This window comes from Mauremys mutica, chromosome 19 (genome assembly GCF_020497125.1).
Source record: "Mauremys mutica isolate MM-2020 ecotype Southern chromosome 19, ASM2049712v1, whole genome shotgun sequence".
In the NCBI taxonomy this organism is placed as follows: domain Eukaryota; kingdom Metazoa; phylum Chordata; order Testudines; family Geoemydidae; genus Mauremys; species Mauremys mutica.
Window position 1 is genome coordinate 20,558,840 of NC_059090.1, and position 25,146 is coordinate 20,583,985.

General features: G+C 36.9%; 1 protein-coding gene across 9 annotated transcripts in view; it reads left to right on the forward strand.

The window, feature by feature from the left end:
• Positions 1-25,146, forward strand: part of BCAS3 (BCAS3 microtubule associated cell migration factor) — a 482,555-nt gene that overhangs the window by 54,202 nt on the left and 403,207 nt on the right. For all 9 annotated transcript variants that reach the window (XM_044993805.1, XM_044993810.1, XM_044993811.1 and 6 more), the window contains exons 8-9: positions 20,475-20,582; positions 24,642-24,718. In XM_044993805.1, the coding sequence (XP_044849740.1) occupies positions 20,475-20,582; positions 24,642-24,718 (185 nt within the window). The remainder of the gene's footprint in view (positions 1-20,474; positions 20,583-24,641; positions 24,719-25,146) is intronic.

Here is a 25,146-nt window from a genome sequence, read left to right on the forward strand (position 1 = left end):
ATTTCAGAGCTTTGAAAGGTCTGATTTTATGAAATTTGTAAATAAGCTAAACTTTTTTAAGTGATTTTTTTTGTTGTGCTTTTTTTGGTAAGGAGAAGGGAGGAATTGGTAGAGAAGCTTTCCAAATTGGAGCATAGTTTCATCCTAGCGATGGTTATTGACTGCCTCCAAACGTATTATAGGAAGGGGGAAAAGTAGTCTTACGTTAAATGCATAGCCAAATAAAAACAGCTGTAGTGCATAACTTACCTGAGTCACTTGTCAAAAGAAGAACTACAGGGAAAAGATACTACAGAACGCCATTAAGCCAAAGCTGCTGATTCTAGAGCCACTTTAAATTCCGCTTTAAATTATTAAATAGTGTAAATGCTATACTGTTAATTAGAAGAGGAACAAACTCTACAAAGATAAATGTGTTTTCAATATGGTTCTCAGGGAGGGTACAGTAGAAACCAATGAATAAGAGGAAATTTATTTCTGGCAGCACTCTAGACATGGAACTGTGGTTGAACTTTTTACCCTAATTACGTCCCCACTAATGCCTGCAGCGGTCTGGAATCAAAGCGGCCCTTCAGGCCCTGGAAAGTCTCTGATGTGGCGAGCGTTTGTTGTGTGATGAGGGTTACTTAAGAAAAAAACGGAATATTGTGACAGGATTTTTCAAAATTTCTCAGTTACCACCCACCTCACTTGTTGCCTACAAAAATAGAGTAATTGTTTGCATCTGTGTGTTTTTGTCTGTCTTAGAAATAACTGTTATAAATCAATGTGACAGAGACCCAAAGAAGCTTTTTCAGGATAGTATTTTCTTCACTTAATATGTGTTTTAGGGTTGTTTTTTGTGTAATATTACCACTACCTGTAAGAATAACTTTTTTAAAGTACATTGCAAAATAGCCATGCTCGAAATCTCAAGGATGATGTAAAGATTTTATTCTGTGAGTACTAACGTTCGTATGTGAGTTACTCTCTCAAAAGATCTTAAAAAGGTAAATTGAAAATGTTTTATGTAAAAGTAAGGCTAAATGTTAATTCTTACCCTCAACGTACTAGTTAGCGAGCCAAATGAATTTGCCCCAGTGTCTTAGCATTATACAAATACAGCCATTTGTGTAATGTTTGTCACATAAATAAGCTCAGTAGTAGTTGAGCTTTGTTTCTGTCAGTACCTGGTGCTTTGTCTCCTAAAGCAGTGTCTTTGGAGTCTTGACTTTCACAACTATACCCAATTATACCGAGGGGTTTGCTGGGCACAAACGTTCATTTGTAGATTAAAACTATATTATTTAAATCACTTTGAGGTGAGGCAGAGGGTCATGGAAAATGTAATGATTGGAATTCTGTAAAACTTTACATCTCTGGTATAATTCTTCAGTGGTAACTTTTTATTCTTGACATGATATTTGAAATATTACAATTGCTGTTGACTTTAATTGAATATATAGATCTTGGTGGCTATTTAAAAGTTTTATAAAATTATACATACATTAAGATAGTACAGAAGTCTCACTTATGAACCAATTGACCTAAAAGAGATCCAGTTGTCTTCTGCACTGTAAAAGAGTAATAAAATAATACCTTTTAAAAATGGCTAAAAATATAAATGCTGCCTGTTCCTTCTGTTTAGATTGTGACTAGATAATATATTGGAAATATCACTCAGACAGAAGAGATCTCTCATTATATTTATGTAGAATAAAACGCACAAAACTACATTAAAAGAACATTATTAAGATTGCAAAGTCCAAGTACTCAAAAGCTAGGAAAAGCCAGAATGAAAGTTGTCTGTGCCACTTTAATTTGGCTGCCTTGTGTGTATGCATTATGATACAGTCTTTAATTACATGATCACAGGACCCGGCCTCATTTTCAGTGCTCAAAATGACACTTAATGAGCACCTTGTTCAGTACTTCCTTTTCTCGTTGTTCATTGTGTGGCGCTGTACCTTATTTACTGTATACTTATTCAGATCCTACTCCGAAGACAGAATTATTCATTTCCTTTCGGGCTTTCCTGTGGTACTCATCACTATAGCATCTGCATACTTCACAATGTTTAATGAATTTATTTTCACAGCACCCCTGTACCCATCTATACCCACACTGTATAGATGGGTACCTGAGGCACAGAGAGATTACGGTTAAAAGTTGTCACAAATTTTCAGAGCCCAGTTTGAGACCCCCTAAGCCTTGATTTTTCAAGTGCTTAGCATTATATAACACTTTATATATTCAAAGCCCAGTTCCCACTGACTTCAGTTGCAACTGTGAGGGCCAGATTGTAAAAAACATTTAGGTGCCAGACTCACATTGAAATCCTTAAGAGTTACCTTTTAAATACCTGTCCCCAGGTGCTCAGCACTTCTGCAACTCAGACGGCAGAGTCTCAATCAGGCACACAGAAAATGAGGTGCACACAATTAGTGACTGCACGTGAAAAGTTTGGTTTAAGTGACTTGAGCAACATGACACAGGAACTCTGGCAGAGGCAGGGATAGAATCCAGTTCTCCAGTGCGGGATTCAACTGCCTTCACCAGGAGACCCTCCTTTCTCTTGCAATCCGCTCTCTCATTCCCTGGGGATTCTTTGGAAAAAGGGGTATATAATTAAAGACTATATATAATGCAGCGCATGCACAAAGGGGGCAAATCAAGGATGCACAGGCCGCCTTAATTCTGGCATTTCGTAGTTTTTGAGTGCTTGACTGTGGAACCTTAATGTTGTTTAGTTTTGTGCGTGTAATTACTTAGCTTTAAAAAAAAACTGAAAAAACAAATGTAATCATGTGGAGTGTCATGCTAGCACATGCATAGTTCATTGTCCGGGTTGGAACATTTAGACTGACTACACAGAGCGCTGCCGCTTGAGCTGACAGAGTATCTGATAGCAGCAGTAGATTGTCCTCTTCTATGTGGAACAGCACTAGAGAGGGATGGGAAACTTTGCCAGTGGGTTTCACAGATATTTGTTGACAGCAGACTCCACAATCTTGGCTTCCATTCTAGGCTCTGGAGGGGAGTGGCCTCTAGTGGTTACTCTCTTCTGACCATTCCCCACAAAGTGTGACCCCTTCTACCCCAACTCCTCCTCCAACATTTCATTGCCCAAGTCTTCTCTTCTCCACCCTGGCTCCTTATCCCACTTTCCACTCCTCAGATTTCTTGTCCCATTCCCAGTCTTCCCCCCCCAGTACCTAGTCCCTGTCTCTCTGCCCAGCCAATCCCAGCCCTCCCCCCAACTCCATCAGAGTTGTTCTCTCTCCATCACCACTTCCCATCTCCAGGGTCGCCCAGAGGATTCAGGGGGCCTGGGGCAAAGCGGGGGAGCTGCGGCTCTTGTACTCACTCGGCGGCGGTCTGGGTCTTCTGCGGCATTTCGGCGGCGGGGGGGTCCTTCAGTCACTCGGCGTTTTTGGCAGCACTGACGGGCCCCCCGCCGCTGAAATGCTGCCGAAGACCCGGCCCGCCGCCGGGCCAAGGCTCGCGGGGCACCTGTGGGGACTGGGGCAAATTGCCCCACTTGCTCCCCTCTCTGGGCGGCCCTGCCCATCTCAGTTGCACCAGGCTCCTTTTTCCCAATCTAGTCCTTTCTCTCTTCTTGGTCTAGCTCTTGTCTTCTCAGCATTTGTCAGACAGCTTCCTCCTGCGCACTGCCTGGGAGCCTTTAGGTGGTAATTGAAAGCTCAGGAGAGACACACTCCCTGTTGTCAGTTGCCCGGCTCCATTCCGGCTTGGAGCAGCAACTATGGAAAGTTTGGCTTCAGTCCTGTATCCCTGGGCTGGAGAGGGCATACGCAATTGTTTTTGGAGGATGGCACGTGTGCAGTGCGGTCACACTTCGGGAACTGTGAGGAGATTGAGCATGCTCAGTTGCTTTGCGGGGATGGTGCATATGCAGTCTGGTTTCACCATAAGACCTGGGAGAGGCTTGAGCATGCTCAGTAAGGATGGAATCTTTGCAGATTTTAGGTGACAAACTCTAAGAAGCTGCTACTGAGATGACCTAAGATTTTTCAAAGGCTTATAATTTTTTGCAGATTTTCACAGGAACAACAAAAGGCACATCCCTTACACAAAGGCCACTCTGACAAATCTGAAGCCCCAGCTCCAAAGCATGGGTAGGCTAGAACTTTGCAAAGAACGGGTCTCAAGGATTTTTTAACATGACCAAGACAATGTCTGTTGTCCTAACAGTGTTCTAAGAAATGGCTGAACTGTTTTGGCTGAATTTTTCCAGAAAATATTTAGCTTGAGGCAGACACCTGCATGGAAAATTTTAACCCAAATAGCTCAAGCTTGGCGGCATCATAAGCGACTTCAAACCAAAATGGAAAGTGTCAGGCAATTTTAATAATAGGTGATGCTATCAGTCCCACCTATAATGTGCAGATAATGAAGTGTCTTACAACCCTGCTGTCTTCAGATTAAGTTGCGAGTGACGTCTTGGCATACCCGTTTAAAGTTAATAGGCTTACACAGGTGTCATTGTGAGGGCATGACCTACAGAGAGTGGCATTGCAGAGGTGTTGCTGGGGTACTTTTATTAAGTTTTGTGTGTGCAATGATAAGAACTGAGTGTGACTCTCCGAGCCTAAGGCAAGTGTATCAGGCTGGCAGTTAGAAAAAGCATTTCAAATGTTTGTTTTTTTTTCAAGTAGAGCAAATGTGATATGCAAATCAGTGAGACAAAATAGCTGTGGAGCCCCCACAATACAATTCTAATAGCAGAACATTTTAAAATAGAACTGCACTTTATATATAGCTCACTTTAAAGTAGTTAGCATATACACACAAACAAGAGAGTATTTAATCTCCCATAGACTGTGTTCTAAGTCTGATATAATAGAGAAGAAAACCTGTTGATTCAGGTCCAACATAAACCCTGAGATTATGTAGATCTCCTAAGGGACATGGTAAATAACATTCTGATAATAGTTCCAAAGAGTTGGGTAGGGTTTTCAAAAGAACCCAAGTCATGTTCTTAAGTCACACAAGTTCTCTTGACTTTTATCTTTTGTGCTTTTGGTGGGATTGTAGCTTAGTCATTCCATACAAGAAAAGATAATGTACAAAATACACTGAATTAGTGTACATATATTGTATTTACCAGCAATGATATATGCTAATTCTCCCAGTCTCTTGAATACGTCTCAAGTGCCATTGACTAGGAAGTATTGTCTTTAAGATATGCTTCAGACTAGCAAAAGAAGTGTGAATATTGATTTGCAGTTTTATGTATTTTGGCAAACAGTGAAATTGCAAGGCCTGTAAGTGGCTCCACAAAATGCTGTGCTTGCTTGGTAAAGTTGGCTGTAGTTGTGATCTTTCATTATGAATTAGAGCCAGTTTTTGGAGCTGCAGCTTCCAGAAATCCCATATTTTCCTATTAAGCTGTGGCATGTGGTTGCCTTTCAATATATAGAAAGTTTCTGCATTTTGTTTGTCATGTTTATCATATCTTGCATGTAGTTCAAGATCAGTCTGTCATTCAGTAAAAAGACATAAAACATTTGCAATTTGTTTATATGATGGAACTCTATCTGCTCAGATGGCTCAGGTTACATTTGGTTAGATGTTTTCTACAGAAATTACTTGAGGGTAAAATAAATTAAGATTTTTACTACCACTGAATTAATCTGTAACAGAACAAGGGATAGAATCAAGATCTCCCAAATTTGAGCTCTATATCCTAGCCACAAGACCAGCCTAGGTCATATTCTTAGAAGAGCTATAGAAATATGTATTCACAGACACATGCTCATTCATGTAATGATCAAAGGTGGCCAAAATCTGCTCAGCTCACATAGAAGTCTAATCTGCTTACACTCAAAGAGCAGAAGTTGGCCCAGTAGATATGATGCTACATAAAGCATCATAAAGAACTACATTTTTATGTGGGGTTTGCCAGATACATTACAGCTAAAAATGGAAAGTGAAATGTTTGTCTTGGGAGATAGCTATCCTCAAGTGTCGTTAGATATACAAATGTAATTGGAATATGTAAAAGTATTGTTCTAATAAACCACTTATATGACCTGACTCCTCTGATCCAACTGCATGCTTATGGTTTAAATATTGGCCAGTTTAGAGATTAGAGTGCAACACCTCAGAGATATAGTGTGACAGCTCTTTAGAAGGACTTTAGAATTCACAGTTTGTTTTATATTAGTTCACAGTAAATTGCTTATCCTATATTAACTAATCCAAAATATGATGGCACAGCAGCATTTTGTGACATGTGGCATGTCTCAGTGAAGTGGAAAGCATGTAGCACTCTGGGTTTTCAACTGAGGCATGCCACAGCTGAAAGGCCAGCTTGTGCTATACTTTACACTTCAGTGACAGGCGTGCCACATGTCACAAAATGCAGCAATACAATGCTATAAAGTGCTGATGTCTCAGTGGGATACAGAGTATGGTTTGGCTGTATATAATTTTATACACTGTAATAATCTGTTTGGCTAATCGCACCGTTAAACAATAGAATACCATTTATTTAAATATTTTTGGATGTTTTCTACATGTTCAAATATATTGATTTCAATTACAAAACAGAATACAAAGTGTACAGTGCTCAGTTTATATTTATTTTTTATTACAAATATTTGCACTGTAAAAAACAAAAGAAATAGTTTTTTTCAGTTCCCCCATTGCAAATACTGTAGTGCAGTCTCTTTATCATGAAAGTTGAATTAATTATGTAAAAAAACAAAACCCTGCGTTCAAAAATAAAACAACGTAAAACTTTAGAGCCACTCAGTCCTACGTCTTGTTCAGCCAGTCGCTCAAACAAAGACGTTTATATTTGCAGGAGATAATGCTGCCTGTTTCTTGTTTACAATGTCTCCTGAAAGTGACAACAGGTGTTTTGCATGGCACTGTTGTCGCCAGCGTCACAATATATTTATGTGCCAAATGCCCTAAAGAGTCATATATCCCTTCATACGTCAATCACCATTCCAGAGGACATGCGTCCATGCTGCTGATGGGTTCTGCTCCATAATGATCCAAAGCAGTGCGAACCGATGCATGTTCATTTTCGTCATCTGAGTTTCCACATCCGAGTGTTGCTCTTTTAAGACTTTTGAAAGTGTACTCCATACCTCGTCCCTCTCAGTTTTTGGAATGCACTTCAGATTCTTAAACCTTGGGTCAAGTGCCATAGCGATCATTAGAAATCTCGCATTGGTACCTTCTTTGAGTTTTGTCAAATCTGCAGCGAAAGTGTTCTCCAAATTAACAACATGTGCTGGGTCATCATCCAAGACTACTAAAACATGAAATATATGTCAGAATGCATGTAAAACAGAAAAGGAGACGTACAGTTCTCCCCCAAAGAGTTCAGTCACAAATGTAATTAACACTTTTTTTTTTTTAAATGAGCATCATCAGCGTGGGAGCATGTCCTCTGGAATGGTGGCCGAAGCATGAAGGGGTATCTGAATGTTTAGCATATCTGGCGCGTAAATACCTTGTAATGCCGGCTACAAAAGTGCCATGCGAATGCCTGTTCTCACTTTCAGGTTAAATTATCAATAATAAGCAGGCAGCATTATGTCCTGTAAATGTAAATGAACTTGTTTGGACAAGAAGTAGAACTGAGTGGACTTATAGGCTCTAAAGTTTTACATTGTTTTGTTTTCGAGTGCAGTTATGTAACAAAAAAAATCTAATTTGTAAATTGCACTTACACAATAGAGATTGCACTACCGTACTTGTATGAGGTGAATTGAAAAATACTATTTCTTTTGTTTATCATTTTTAGAGTGCAAAATTAGTAATCAAAAATAATAATATAAAGTGAGCACTGTACACTTTGTATTCTGTGTTGTAATTGAAATCAATATATTTCAAAATGTAGAAGAATATCCAAAAATATTTAATAAATTTCACTTTGTATTCTATTGCTTAACAGTGTGATTTAAAACTGCGATTAATATTTTTGAGTTAATCACATGAGTTAACTGCGGTTAATCGGCAGCCCTAATTTTTATGTTTTAAACTTGTTTCGAGAAATCTTCTGCTACTTTGCTCTGTGTGAAACATGAGGAGCTTTAACTGTAAGTACAGTATTGTTCAGCATACCGAGAAATTACACTGTAAGAGTTTTTTAGAATTTTTCTTTAGTGTTTTTTAAATGCTTTTTTATTAATAGAACTGTAATTTTTTTGACATATAGCAAGCTGAGTTTTCCAAAGTTTGCTCTAAGCGTTGTGGTACGTTGTATAGTATAACCATTTCTGTGTGTCGTCTTTGTTTTTTTTCTGAAAGTTAATAAACAATTTCACTGTACATGTATCCCCTGGAAACAGAATCTGCTGTACTTACTAATAGAGACATAAAATAACCTTACCTTTTATAATTGGTTTACGGTGTAATGAGCATTCTTAAATATGTAGGTGCCAACTCAGTCTAGGGTGTATATACTGATTGTACCTCAAGGTCCCTTTAAACACCTTTTAAAAATAAAGAGCCACATCTGGCACTACACAGTTTGCAATAGCTGAGGAGCTGGCCCATAATATTTTGCTTTAGACATCTGAAATGTGTCTGTAATTCATAGATCCCAACTATAGCATATTACAGTGGGCTGGCAGCTCCTGTGTCTCACAAATGGGAGATCTATATATTGCTGAGTAACTTCATGATTTCCTGGCTGGAGATCATTTAGTTACAAATATTACACTTGAACAAATACAGATATGTAGCTTGCTGGATGCATGATTGATGCATCAAGTCTTCACTATCTTCCCCCCATGAACTGTTCCCCTCTTTTGGTCTGAATTTAGATTGAAATCCTTTTGAAGCCTTTTATTCCGTGTTGTACAAAATGCCTCGAACGTTCATGCCACTATGAGATATGCCATTTGTGATCACTGAATGGTGCACGCATGTTCTGTGCATACTGTATTCTAGTATTACAGTAAGTGGATGCACTTGATCTTTTGTAGGGGAGTGCTGGCCTTGCCACTTACAAGCAGCACTTGACAACTGATTCATGGAATGACAGTTACAGCAACTTCACAGGAGTCTGTATGCCCAGTCCTCTTGACTGAAAGTATCAGCTAGTGAGTATAAAACTGCGAGGAAAAAGCCATCCTTGAATTATGAGTACAGAATAGTTATAACTCATTATACTATCCACGTGAAAAGAGTATGGTAGGAGGAGGTTTGCCCATACACACATGTAACTTCCTATAACTGGGTAGAAGAAGAAATATATGCAAACATTTGTATAAAAGTTGACTTTAGGTAAATATTAATGTTAAATAGGAGAATTATAAATAATTGTACTTTTGTATGAACTCTCCATCTCCACATTCACTAAATTCCAAAAACAGGTTCACTTTATTCCATCTTTCCTACGCCTGTAAAGAGTTCTGAGGCAAAAAAAAATACAGTAATTCCTGGCATCACTAAGGCTTTTTACTAATAGTAGTTCATAATCTCTTTCAAAGATGCACTTCTGTAAACTCTTTTACTAGAGGTATGCATAGCCTTTGCCATATCCCCTTAACTACATTTGATGTAAAAGGCTAATAGATAGCATACATAGATGTCTGTGACCTTTAAAATGAACTTGTGAACCAGATAGAGTAAGAAAGGGGAGAGCAGGTTTAACACACAAGTACGTATGTACGTTATGATTTTATTTTAAAATATATGCACACCCGTATGGTTTAAAATATATTTATTTTAACGTCTGTACTTGTAAATGTTGGGAAAAATGTTACGGAACTTGGATTTTTAAATTATTTGTAAATTGTATGTATCTATTTGGAGTTTGTCTTTAAATACAATTTAATTTCTGTAATTGCTTTTGATGATAATAGAATGCACATAATTTACATAACTGTGTTTAGTTACCATGTTGTCTTCCATAATTTATAACAAGGCAGCTAATTAGCCATATAATAATTTGCACGTGTATATTAAATGTTTATGTAGCGCCATACCTTGCAGTGTCTATATATGGTATAGCACTACAGAAACACTTCATATACACGTACAAATTGTAATTACAGTGGTGGTTAGCTGCCTTGTTTATAAAGTAAGTGTGTGTGTGTGTGTGTGGTTACATTCATCTGAGAATGGATAATATCATTTTACAGATAGGGAAAATGAGGTACAGGTGGGTCTAATGAATTGTTCAGGAGCCTATGAGGAGTTACCATTTGACATTGGAATACAGTCTCTTGCTCCAATTATTAGCTGTGCTGCCTTATGGAGAAATGACTTATCCATGAAAATTTAGGAAACAAGACTCTTCCTTTGCAACTCAGTTAATACATTAATATGTAAAATGACCAGTACTGGTATTAAGTATTGGTGTCAGTCCATGTACAAGGCTTAACACCTTAGAGTTACCTTGACCTGCCTCATGAATTGTCAGCTAAGGACTTGGACAGCAATGTTACCTTCTTTCCTCACTCTCCACATCTCTTTTTTTCCCTAGTGGTTGTAACTGTCAACATGAACTGATGTATGTAAGCATACCTCTGTGCCTACTTCATTCCTTGACTCTGGAGGAACAGTTTATTTGAATACTATGCACGTAGTTGCTCATATAGTATGTATCAGGATATGTGTAGTTGGGGTTTTAGCAAACACACACCACTTCCTTTTTTTCTGCAAGCATTTCCTGTCACACACGCAAAAACACTACAGTGTTCCTTTACCATATTTTATTTTTTCCTAGCTAGAACTCAGGTGCCCTATTTACCTGTTATAGAGCTGTTTTTGTAGAGCTGATGACTGGTTTTTATAGTTTTCCACTATATGCCCAGCTATGAAGACAGAATTTAGCCCCTCTCTAGTTGTGGAGGGATGGGGGTAGAGGATATGGAAGTTTCCATTGTACTTGTTTCTTAGATTTGTTCTATTTAATTAATAAAGATAGATACGTGTAGTGCTTGATCTTTTGGAGTCTAATTCAAATAATGTAATGCCAAATCAAATATATTTCCTTCTTCTATTTAAAGGATTGGATTTAGTAATACATGCCTGTTTGGTGCAGCTTTTTCTTATTTAAAAATAAGAAAATTGCTTCCATGCTTCTTGCAATTTGTGGAACGTTTAAAATGTCTCTGCTGTTTTGTGTTTCACTGATATGTGCACATTCTTGGAAAATGTCACTTTCTCAAATACCTTGTTCCGTTTTTCGTAACATTGAGTGACTGTTAAATATCATGAATGAAAGTAGTAAAATCTCTCATGTATAGAGAAAAATTTGAAATCAGTAACTGCAATAATTAAAAGCAGTTACTTGCAATGTTGATAGGTGATGTTTAGGCTATCTCTTGTAAAATATGTACTAACAGTTGATAACATTCAACATTAAGAAAGCATATCTCTCTGTAAATGTACAGAATCCTAAAGACTGCGTACTAGACCCGAAGATGTATAATTTTACTTTTATGGTCCTTTAAAAATGTGTAGTTCTTCAGTGCATTGTTTCAGTATAACTTTCTAGTATTTGTATCTCTTGTTTAAACAAACCAAAACCACCAGCAACAGATATTGTACACAGGAGTTTTGTGCGTTGAAGAAATTTAATTAGTGTCACTGATAGTATTAAACAAGTAAAATATCACTAAAAGAATGTAATGTAGTCATTGAGTGCTAGTATTCTATAGGCTGTTGGCAGAAATTTCCTTTCTTAATAGAAGGGTAGTTTACCAAAGAGATTTAGCATGTCCAGGAAGAGCTGCAGCAGTGACAGACATATTCTAGTAGTTATATTCTTTTTTTACAGAATAAAGATTTCTTTGCTGAAAATTAAATTGTGCTTCAAAATAGAATAATCAAATAAGGCCACCTCACATCATTTTGAAACAGTGTAATGGCAAAAGAGCTTTTTTTTAAATTATAAAACAGACTTTCAGAGATAGCTGCCAAATGGAAAGAATGGTTTCCAGATTTTTTTTATTCATAGTTTTCTGGTCTTGTGTGAATTATTGATAGATATGTCATAACTCTGTGAGAGAAATGACAAAATGTCTGATGCTTTCAACTGAAAATAGCAGAATTGCAGTAGCTGTAGAAACTTGGTTCACATGGATAGTTTTAAATTTACAGAAGTAGAATTTACTAATTCACATGCAATAAAATTTACTAATCCACACACAAACTTGCTCCAACGTGTGAAATAACTCCAACGTGTGAAATATTTCAATAGACATCAGTGGTACTACTCATAAGTAAGGAAAGCAGGATTTGACCTTTAAAGTGCAGCGTGCTATCATCAGGTATAGTATTGCAGTTCCAACACTTCATTATTTTTTACAAAATGTTAGTAAATATACTGTTATATTTAAACTAAAACTACATTTGTCAAAATAATGGATCTGATTACGCTTTGTAACACACATCTGCTGCTTTGTCATGCCTGCTCACTTAGCCTAATCCATGCTCATTGAAGTCAGCAGGCATCTCTGTCCATTGACTTTGGTGGAAATTACATTGGGCCCTTACTAATTTTCACAAATCAGTCATTTGCAAAAGATGCCCCATTTACCTCTGCTGTGTCATACAGAGTAACTCATATGGAGTCATGATTTAGTCTGTTACTCTTAAATGTTGATTTCTGTTTAAAAACTAAACATTATTCAAAAAATTGTAAGATCACATTTGATCACAGGTGTGTTATTAGAACTGTCACTGACTAAACATAAATCTTAAGTTTATTTGCCATGGATGTACTTGCTGGTAGAGTTTTTTTTCCAGCTATACAGAGCTCTTCCTGCCATTTATGCTGCCTTGCACATTAGTGCATAAAATATAAGGTCATTATATGAAGAAGGTAAATAGCCTCTTTCCAGCTGCTGCTTGTAAACTGATCCCTGCCTGAGGTGCCAGCATAGCTATGCTACATGTCCCTCTCTGTATCTGAAATTGTATCATCCTGAATTACATTACATCTAGCTCCATCTTCCTTTAATTATGCACCGAGTTACATTACATCTGCCTTGCTGTATGCTTGCAGGCGACTTCTTCCTTCATTCACTTAAGACAGATGATACACAAACAGCTTCTCCTTTTCTCTTATGGTCTCTTGGTTTAAACAGTCCTCTGGATTCCCAGTCACTAAGACCAACTTCCTCTGATATCTGTTTGTGGCGGGGTTTATTGATAGTGCTGAGATTGCAAAGAATCCCCCCCAATACACGTGCTGGGAGGTGCTGGTCTTGAAGACTCCCATCGCTATACTTTAATGAAACCCTAGTGCCTCTTTTGAATCCGCCTTCCTTCGGGATGGCTGTCTAACAGGTGCTGTTATGCATTTGCTGATCTATGCACTACTCCACAATTCAGTCTGAGAAGTACTGGTAGCTTTCACTCCTCTTCAGATTCCCTCTAGCTTTTAGAATCTGTGGCATTTAGTGAAGGGATATTTTGTAGCAACTGCAACTTTACTAGGTTTTTTTTTTTTTTACACATCTGACATCTTTCTCTCACTTTTGTTCTCACCTACTCAGTCTTCTGTGGATTTGGTAGAGATCTTAATTTTGTGGGCTTCTTTTACTGATCTAATACAGTTTTTCCTGTACTTCATCCCTATCATTTTCATTCTTCTAGTTTAATGTTCGTGACCATCCCTCTGACCATAATCTTTCCTGTTCCTCATTGTCTTGATTTCGTAATAAAGAAAACATCTCTGTCTGGATTAACAATTTCCATTACATTTTGTTTGATCAGAGCATGTTCCCTCTAATCAAGTGCCCTTGTTATTGATCACTTATTTATTCTGCTGACTTGACCTACTCTTATTTTTATAACTGTTGGTTCATTCTGTCATTACTGTTTTTAACCTAATTATCTTAAGTTATTCATTCATTGGAAAAGGAAACTTTAGTATGCAAAGGTGAAGTTATTAAGTACATCATGAAGGTAAGCTGAACCTTGTTCGCAGGAATATTTTCAGCTATTAGTATGTGATTTATTTACAACACTGAATAAAGTGATGGGACGGGGCATGAGTTAATTTGCACAGTTATTAGGAGATAATATTGTACCATAACAACCCACTGCATCATTCTAATGTTTCCAAATGAAGATTCTATCCATGTAATGTAGGATCATCATCATTATACAACATGTGCTGTTGATACCACAACTTCTGCTTGTTATTCATGAGAGCTATCATTGTATGTCTCGTCAGTAAAATTGTGTATTATACATGTCCAGGGGCAAAATGAGTTGGCTAAATTTGTCAAAAATAGGCATATAAAGTTAGAATCCTAAATCCAGATTTTGACACTTGCCTGGATTTTCAAAAGTGGAATTTATCCAACAGTTCTCATTGACCTCAGTTTCTGAAAATCCTGAGCCTAACCTTTGCAATGGCAGTACAATATTTAAAATAAAGGGAGATAATGGAAAATTAACCCTCTTTCAGAAACAGGAATTTTATTAAAGCTAGACAATTAAGGGGAAAGGTCTCTTGTAAACAGAAAACTTTCTGTAGTGGTCGGTCTTTCAGAAAAGTGTATGTTCTGATTTTTCTCATCCCGAAGGTTTGGTCTTATGTCACTAAACTGTTTCATGTTTTCTGCTTTCCTTTTTTTTTTTTTTTTTTTTTTTTTTAATATGGAAGGTCACGCTTGTGACATGAGAAAAAGTTTGTCCTTCTGAGCAGGTTATTTTAAATTTTTCTGTGCACAAGATATAGTCTTATGTCAGGTCCTTTGGTCTTTTCTTAAAGACCATAAGATTTGCTAACCTTAAATTTTTTCCTATTCAGGTATAAAAATTAGGATTCCTCTTAGTGTTTTTAAACAGGTTGCTGCTGCATTAAGTTTTACATGGAGAACTGGATGGGCTGTCATATTTTATCTGCTAGAGGGTTTCCTACTTATCTCAAACTTCACTTGTTTTATAGTCTTCTGGGGACATCAGCTTGTGTTGTCTTAATTAATCCAAAGTAGACCTTTCAATAACCAGTGTATTTTATGTTAACTGAGTAAGTAGAATAGGGAGCATACATGACCCATTGGTGATTTTAATGTTAATCTATTTCAGAAAGAAAAGAAGATGGAGCAATTTATTACCTTCTCAGTTTTGTGATGTGTTGCATTCCATGGGCTCCATGACTTTGTGTTTATGTTTCCAAGCAAAAGTTTTCAAATTCTTTTGTAAAAGATTGTTTCCATGCAGTCTGTGAAGTGAAGTTTTTAATTGTTGTTCCACAGTAGTTGAGATACCGCTATTTCTGTGGTACACATTTAAATGTACTTCTATTAATTATGTTAACATAATTGGTGTCTCTTCAAACACTTTAAAGATTTGAGTGTGTATTTGTTTGGCCATTGGTTGCTTAGCAAAGAAAATTCCTACATTAAATATTTTGTCTCAGTAAACTTTCCAAGATCCTTAGAGCCTCTGGTAAAGGATAATGTTTTTGAATATTTACTGTCTATCCCAGGGGTCGGCAACCTTTCAGAAGTGGTGTGCCGAGTCTTCATTTATTCACTCTAATGTAAGGTTTCATGTGCCAGTAATACACATTAATGTTTTTAGAAGGTCTCTTTCTCTAAGTCTAGAATATATAACTAAACGATTGTTGTGTGTAAAGTAAATAAGGTTTTTAAAATGTTTAAGAAGCTTCATTTAAAATTAAATTAAAATGCAGAGCCCCCCCGGATCGCTGGCCAGGACCCAGGCAGTGTGAGTGCCACTGGAAATCAGCTTGCGTGCCGCCTTCGGCACATGTGCTATAGGTTGCCTACCCCTGGTCTATCCTGTTACATCTTATTGAACACACATTTATGATTTTTAATATAAATATACTTAGAATATTAGTATTTTCTCTATATTAGTAATAACAGAGTCCAGTAGTAAAAGGATGTGCTTGGAGTAAGTGGTATGGAAGGAGGAGATTAATATTCTTAAATATCTTTATCTCTATAGGCCTGGATTCAAGGTCTAGCTTAAGTGCTTAGTGAAAAAGAGTTGGTGGGGCTAGATTTTCAATAATTCCCAGAATCAGGGCCATATTTTCAGGAGAGCTCTGTACCTAGATGAAGTGGCCAGATTTTCAGAAGTGCTCAGTGGCCACAGAGGCCTTTTCTTTAGTAGGAAAAAAGGTGTGGTTTTGAGTTTGCCAACTCAGGTTAACTAATTCAAGACAAGGCCATTTGTAGCTTTTCCACAAATTAGCAAGTAAAGTTAAAAATTAGGCTCCCCTATAGTCTTTAACTCAACTTGTTATGGGAGAACTTAGTTGTTAACTGGTTGCTGAGCTCTTTTGAAAATTTAGCCCTGTATCTTATTTCTGGTCCTCAGTGCATCTCATAAGAGGTGCACAGCTTCTTGTAGAATTAGATGCAAAATGGCCTAACAAAAGTTTCTAGCTTCCTGGATTTCATTAAATTGTCTACTATTGTTGTAACATAAAATTATAAAGTTATCTGTAAATGTCAAGCTGAGTCTTAGAATGGTAGGAAAGTATGTGTAAATGTTAATGTTTTTATATATAAAATGTGGGTGTAATGTACAAAAACTTGCAGAATGCTTGCAACTCTCACTGACTTCAGTTGTTGTTGCTCCTGCTAAAAGATTCTGATGATTGGATCCAACATCTTCAGATTCTCAGTGTTCTAAAATATTTGACATTTTCTGTATATTTTTTGGGGGGTTGGGGTGTGTGTGTCAAAAGTCAATTGAAGATCATAGGAACAACTTGCCAGACCATGAGCAGCAGTGCAATAGGGGGCGAGAAGAAAGGTGTGGTTTGCAAGAAAGCTTTGAATCAAAGCCTGGTGAAATTCAATGTACGTTTGATCCAAGCCACATTCCTCTTGCAGCATTAGCCTTTCCTTTTAAACGTGATGTTGTTTGTTTTAGCCAAAGCTACTTGCTCATCTACATGAATATTAAAATGATATTGTCATGACCAGCCAATGGGAAGGCATCATGTAAAAGAAGTAGAGAACAATCTGAAGTTGGTTTTTTACCCACAAAAGCTTATGCCCAAATAAATCTGTTAGTCTTTAAGGTGCCACCGGACTCCTAATTGTTTTTTTAGCTCACCATGTTGCCAGCCTGAGGGTCCAAGGGATATTAGAGATTGTGCTGTTTTAGTTCCAGACACTATTGTTTCTGCTAAGCCTGTATTACCAGACTGTAGGCTTGGACCTTAGCAACAAATTATTTTGACTACTTTCCTTAGTGCCTTTAATGCTGAGAATCACACTCATGATGTTGTCCAAATGCGAAGTTTAATTATCAAGATGACAGGGTTGGTGTGCACACAAATTGCACAGCAATAACAAGAAGTGGGAATTAATAGTCTGACTTTACCTAAATCAACCTTAATCACTTCTCTTCTGAAATAAGAGAGTTCCATGCACAGACTTGCACCAAAAATGGTTAAATTGGCTTTAGGAAGCAGATTTAGTTAAATCAGGGCAAGTTGGCAAATAGATCAGCACTTGCTTTCCAACATCCTCTAGTAGTAATGAACTGCTAATTGAAGGTGACTGATTGTTGTGTCCTGTCTTTTGGTCTTGTAAATGGTTGACACTGATGTACCCTCTCCTTTAATTATTAACATAGGTATGTGCCTGGAGCAAATGATTCTTTATGAAAGAATTTCTGTGGGAGTTAATTACGTGTTGTTGTTTTTTGAAAATGTTTGTGTACATGTTGGTTCTCAACAGTATATGCGTATTTTGCACACCATATTCTTGTTGGATTCTAGATAGGAAATGGTCCGTATTTGTGTCCCTAGTTCTCCAGAAAAATTCTTCAGCAGCCTAGGTCCGAAACACAAGCAAGTATTGTGTCAGGAATTGTGTAAAACACTGTAAAATAAAGCAGATATACGCAAAAGGAAACACATTCTCTTTACCCATACTTAGTGTGTTTATTCAGCTGGCAATTTGTGCTGCTTCATATTCGTTGACCTAGAAATAGCCATCATTTTAATGCACTCTTGGAGGAAAAAAAGGTGTTATAGAGGAGAACTGCCACATCAAAGCTTCTCTCCAGCTTGTGAAATGGTATCCACCACTACCCTTCTCAACTCTATTGTAACACTCGGCACTTTTTTCTATCTACAGAAAGTTTGCCCTTTTATTACGAAATGGCTGTAGAGTTTTATTTATAGTAAAATGATAAAAGCAACACACACTATTTGAAAAGCTCAGTACTGTTTAAACAAGAGTCTACAATAAATGTGATGTGGGTTCTGCATGTCTATGTAGCAGAAGTTGCCTTGTGATTCAACTGTTGCCATATAGTATAATATGTATCCATTTAAGTAAGTGTTAGAGTGAAATCCTATGTAAATAGCTAGAACAAATTTAGAACTGCATACTTGTCAAGTGACCCATATTTGGTGGGTCAAATCCGCTGTTCCGAAGTCTGACTTTGGGATCCGTGAAATTAAACACTTGGCCGACTGTGGTTGTACAGAAAAGGTTCGTAGCTGTTGAGGCTATCATGGAATCAGTGTAATAATACCCTCTCCCTTTCCAAATACAGGAGGGTCACATTCATCCTTTTCCTTCCAAAAAGTCTTGGGACATATGTAGAATGTTGAAAGAGGACCCCATAATGACCCTCTTCTTATTACTGGACCTTTGGCAGGTTTAAATATGTCCCCAAATAATTTGGAAAAACTTATTTTATCCCATGAGAATTAGATTTAAATTAGTTTGAAAGTGAATATTTTTTTCTGCTGTTATTTCACTTATATAACATACTCTCTCTTCCGTTTCTTTAGCTTACCTTATCGCAAAGAAGAGTTTGTTTTGTACAACCGAGGAAGGTTTCACTGTACTTTAAAAACAAGAACAAAAACCTAAAATATTTTATTTCTCTTAAAAATACCAATAACAACAACATTGAATTTATGGATGAATCTTTTTTGGAAATTAGCAAATTTATGACATGCTGGGAAATGGACCTCAACATTATTCATAAACAGGTTATTTAGTGAAATTAAACTATATGCATCTATGCAAATCTTCAAAAAAAATAAGATTTCAGATACAAAGATAGATTTTGTTGAAATCATTTAATCATTGAACCAAAAATGGGATGCTGTTGCTTGGCCTTTTGGCTAAAATCCAGTATAATAAGGTGGTCCAGAGACATCTGCATGGAGCACATCACAGGACACCGTCAGTACTAGGATGAGTAAACAAGACCGCCGGTCAGGGAAATAACCCACTTGCTTCCCTGACGAACTAAGGGACACACCCCGCCCATGTACCTATTCCCTGCACCAATACTGACTTCGACTCAAAATACATTCTGTGGGTTTCATACCCAAGATCACTTATTCACTGACACTTTAAAAACTCCCATACCCCAATCTGGGTCTATGCTGGTTATGTGCTATGTATGTATCTTGTGAACCTTGTAACTGCTACTTGTAATCTCTCATAACTCAAGCCTGACCCCAGATGTACAGTACCTTCCTTCCTAACCTGTGTAAACTTGATTTTAAACATTAGCTTTAATAAATGTTTAATATCTTTGTTCTCTACTTAGAGACGATATCTTGCATTTGCCATCTCTGGTGGGGAATTAACTGTGAGATCATGTTTTGACTTGTCTTGTCCTCCTTTCTGCATTTTCTAGTATGTTTGAAATGGGAGAAAAATCTTGCCTCCAAGTGGAGAGATTTATTTGTGCAGAGAAATAAGTTGTGATGTGTTGTACTCTGCTTTTAGTGATACCTCTTTTGTAGCCTGTTTTGTAGCTTATTACAGTAATATAAATAGCCTGTATTTTGTTTAACTTAATTTAAAACTTGTTTTTAGTTACACTGTAATTACAATGTAACTACACTGTGGTTATGCTTTTTGAACTCTGTAATTATCACTGTTTATCATAACTAGTAAATTATTGAATTATTTATTATTGCCCATTTAGTTGCAAACTTGAAATGATAATAAGTTGGTGTTACCCATTTTTATACCTTTAACTAGAATATAACCTTATCACCAGAAAGTGAACTACATGGGTCACTGACAGCAGATTGTACTGGATTGTGTAGAATTATAGGAAATGCCTTTCTTGGGCACTGATATTTCAGATCCTTGAAATTCATTACTAGCCACACTATTGTAATAAAATCCAAAAGGGTTATAGGTAATGCTATAGGTAAGGTTTCTAATAACAATACAAAAGTCTGGAATGATTGAACAAAATATTCTGCAAACTGAGCTTCCTCCCAAACCCAAGTCCTATTCCTTTCCATCTCACTTCATCTGTATAGCCACACCTCTTCATCCTATTCTTCCAGCTACTTTATCAACTTTATTTTACAAAAGCCCAGAGTGTTGAGCTTCATTTGAATAGCATACTTTGCATACTTTTTACTAGATCGGGCCTGGAGGGGCTAAGAAGGGGGAACAGAAGGACAAATCATGAGTAGTTTGGTTTTAATATTTTTAAGACAGTGGTTTAAAAATGTTTAGAAATATACAATATCTAAACTTCTTTTTCCTTGATCTTTTCAGCACAAGCCCACCTTACTGCTGTGTGGACCTTTACTCTTTGCGAACAGGAGAGATGGTCAAATCCATACAGTTCAAAACTCCTATTTATGATCTGCATTGCAACAAAAGGTAGAAACTTTCCTTCGCTCTCTTTGTATGGTTTTTTTGGTTCTTTGGGTTTTTTTTTTGCTGCATAGAAAACTTTAGTAACAATCATAGTTTACATTTTATCCATTGACTGGCTTTAGGATTTTAAAATATCATGCAGGCATCTCAGTTCTGCCAAAAGTAGAGCTTGGGTTTTTCACTTTTCAAGGAATATTTTGACTTAAAATAGGACAATACTTCTGTAGTGATGACCATCTGAAAACACTTTACAGATATGAACTGATTAAGCGTCACAATGCCTTAGTGTGTAGGAATGTCAAGTATCCCCATTTTCCTTTTTACGGATTGGGAATTTGGGGCACAGTGCTGTTAAATCAGTTAACATCTGTAAGTCAGTGTCTGAGCTGGCAGAACCCTTGTGTCTTGATAGAATATATATAGAGACCTCATATGCATTCTGAGTTGTATAAATAATAATTCTACTCATTTATGCTAGAAGGTGGGAACTAGATATTCCAGTGTATTTTTTCTGGAATAACAACACTTTGAATACCTAAATCCTGAAAGAGGATGGCTTAGAAATATCTAAGCATCAGGTCTGGAAATACTGCGATTCTCTGGAACCACAGGTTCAGATCCTGTCAGGTTAACTCAGCTCACATTTCTGAGGTGGATAAAACTGAATATCCGACACTGTGTTTTCAGTCAAAAGAGATACAAAGTCCAAGGTCTGTCTGTCTCTGCATGAGGATAGAAATGATCCTTTGGCACTTCTAATAAGAATGTTTACTTTGATGGCTTTGACCAAAAATTTTTTTCCCATCCCCACTATTGGACTGCCTGCATGGATGGCTACTTCTCTCTACCTCATATTATTAGTATTTATTATTAACACTTTTTTACAGCAAACTTCATCCGTATATCAGAAGGTACTTTATAGAGGAGGGAACAGTGTCATTCCCATGTTACAGATGGAGAAACTCAGGCCTAGAGGAATTGCTGCATTTCATTGGTGCTATAGGTATAGTTTGTGATGTACTCTTTGGGATCCTTCAAGATGGAAGGTGCTATAGAAATGTAAAATGTAATTTATTAAGAAATGCTCTAATTGAAAATATTTTGTACGATGTTGATTTTAGCAGCATCATTTTAAACAGATTGACGAATGGGGTGTGGTGCAAAGTGAGAATTGAGAAAGTTAGAGATGAACAGGTGGCAATAGTCAAATTTATTCTGGATATTGTGTAAAGAAATAAATGACAGGATTGAATAAGTGTCAGTTTTAAGGGGGGAGAGAGTAGTAAACTACATTGTGAAGAAGGAGATGATGATGAAATTAAAGGAATAAAAGGGTGAGGAGTCTAAAGACCGCTACAAATTTTGTTAAAACAGACAGTTCTCTACTATGGCACCATAGAGAATATCAGTGTCTAAATTAATCAAAGATGAATAGTTGAAGGAAATATTAGAATATAGAACAGTTGAACAAACAAATAATATTCATAACACAATAAAGTAATATAATTTGATGATATAGTAGAATTAAAGGACTAAATAGTATGTTAGTGTTAACTATCCACAATGAAATTCCATATCAGTGGGACAGTATCAAATAACTGAGTTGAATTGAAGAAGTTAAACTAAGAATAGAAAAGAAAATTTTCACAAAATAGGTCACTGTTCCTTTAACAGTCTGTCAGAAAGAGTTCAGTATGTATCTGTGCAACTGTCTCTTTAAAAATTTAAAGTTCCCTTGTGGACAGTGTGATGATAGTAAATCTTTCCAGTCTAGTCTTTCTTTCTTTCTTTCTTTTTTCTTTCTTTTTTTTTTTTTAGCAGAAGAAAAGTCCAATTGTAAAAACAGTCAAAAGGCAAAACATCATTCAAAGTCTCCCAACTAAAAAAACTCTCTCCAGGTGCTAATGTTTTTTTTCCCCTAAGTGGTGAAAATGGAATAGCTACTTCAAAGTTGTGGGGCTGTATCAAGGGTAGTTGTTTTTCTGGAACATTTCAGATTCTATCATCATCCAAGAAAAGTTCACTATTTCAAATTGAAAATGCATGAAAAATGGCCAGTTGAAGTCCTAATGGGGCATTAGCTATACTGTAGACTAATGCAGTGCAAAATTGAAGTTTTTAAAATAAAATTTGAATAGCGGAAGAGTAGAAAAGCATTCAGTATTTATATTTTTATATTCCAAAACCATCCACAGTCTGTTAGGCACTGTCCATAGAGGAAAACACAGTCTCTGCCTCTAAGAGCAGAAGACAGGAAATATGAGACGGATCGGGGAGAATGTTGTGATCAAAACAAATACAATTTTTATATACATTACACTTTAAAAAACCAACCCTATTCTTGACTACCTTTCAGTCTGTCCATTATTAACTGGCTAATTTCTTAGAGACCTCCTGGAAGAAGTTACATAAAACCGATACACTTCCTTTTTGTTTTCCTTTCCTGTGATTTAAACAGTTGGAATTCATTTTGTTAAACTAAAAATAGTTGACAGTAAAAGCAGTTAGGTTTGGGATAAAAATTAGTATTCATTTCAGACAAGACAAGTTGTAAATTATTGAGGAAAAAAGAGGCTTTTATAACAGAAACACTCATGGACCCCTGAACTATAATTTTCCTTCTTGACATCGCCTATGTAGATTCCTGCTGTAAACTGCATGTCCTGCCATTTGGCAACAGAACTCATTTCAAAGCACATGCTTTCCTGTTCCAGCATTGTTAATGTAGGGATATGAAAGGGCCCCCCCAACCCCCCGAAAACCGTCCCAGAGTTCCTCTTTTTCTGCCATCCGAAGTGGATGCAGAGCCCATTCTTTCCCTTGCTTCTGGGTTTGTATTAGAATAGCTAGACTTCCTATCTGCTACAGTAGTTCTAGAGTCTTATGCATGGAGAAAGGATCCTAATCATCTGGAGCCAGGAGTTTCTTCTGAGTCTTTGCTGAAGAAGTCTTCAGACCTATCAGAGAATGAGTCTAACCCTAGCCAGGGAAGTCCTCAAGTCCATCAGGACAGAAGTTCTTAGGATCTTTTCCTATGAGTAGAGCAGCTAGATCTTCTTCTCAAAAGGAGCCCCCCAAACTCTTAAAAGATCTCTTTGATCTCAGAAGAAGAGGCAGCATAGAGGCAAACAAGCACACCATAATCTGTGCTAATTCTCTGGAGCTAATAAAGGTTGATATGAAAGTGGTTTTGATTATGTCCCAGCACAGACAGCCACCTTGAATCATAGGGATCCAAAAATGATAGAGCCTAGCTAGATCCAAGCTACTGAGATCCTTTGTTGGATCATATGACTTTGAGGTTGGGCCTAAGGCACTTGGCTTGGCAGATCCAATTTTGTGGGTGGGTGGCTATCTACATACATCCTCCTCCACACCAAATATATGGTCCTTTGTTTTAAAGGCTCAAAAATATAGGACAGTATTTCAGTGTATTGGTATTTGCATTGTAAAGAACTGAAATTGCCAAAGGTAACTGAACAATAGCTGTCCCCTTGAATTTTTTTTCATTGTCCTTGCATTTAGGATGCTGGTAATCACTGGAAGTGATTTATTACATAAAGCCTATTTCTCTGATCTTTAATTCCATTGTGCTGTGCTTTCATATGGGGGAAAAACACTGTTGGTATCTACTAACAGTAATATTTACTATTAGTAGTTTGACAGATTTGCAATGAAATAAACAATGTGATTATTTCCATGGTAAAATACTTCCTTTTAGATTAGTCTGTGTGCTGATTGTGGATTTGATTATGATTTGAGACACTAAGGACACTGCAGGCTCCTTGCAATTCCATTTTTTCTTTTCTAATGGACCTTTTATTACAGGAGGTATATCATAGATGCTGCACTACTCTGCATGGTATTTGTATACTTCCTGAAGAGCAGGTTATGTGGTGGGGATGAGACTGTCTTTAGCAACTGCCAGTTACTGGAGAACTGGCAGTTTGTTGCTCAAGAATTTAAATTGATGGTCTTGAAACAATTACATTTTAAATATTGAATCTTAAACCAAGAGAATTAATGTTTCAAGTACACATGTTTTCATTTTTGTGTTTTTAGGATACTTGTTGTTGTCTTGCAAGAGAAAATTGCTGCCTTCGACAGCTGTACATTCACAAAAAAATTCTTCGTTACAAGTATGTATGATATTGGATTCAGTTTCTCTGCTCTGGTGAATAGTTGTAGTCCCATAAAACAGACTTGGAGTTGTCAACAGAATCAAATTGCAAGTCAGAAAACCACATTGCAATGAATGTTGATCCCTAAAGGCCTATTTTTCTCCCCCTAAAATGCTAAGTATCTGCAACTCTCAGTGACTTTGTTTAGAGTTGCAGGTGCTCCATCACCTCCAAGAATCAAGTCCCACTACTTCTGTGTATTTGTGTTGTTTTGCATATTTGTCATCATACATAAACTCTCATTTGTAGTGAAAAGAACTTTTATTAACGATACTTCTATTATTAGTTTGTTAAATGCTGCTCTGATTACTCTTGGTGCTCTGTGTTTTCAGCTGTAGATTTTATGTTTAATCTACATTGGATTGAATGTGATAATTCCAGTGGTC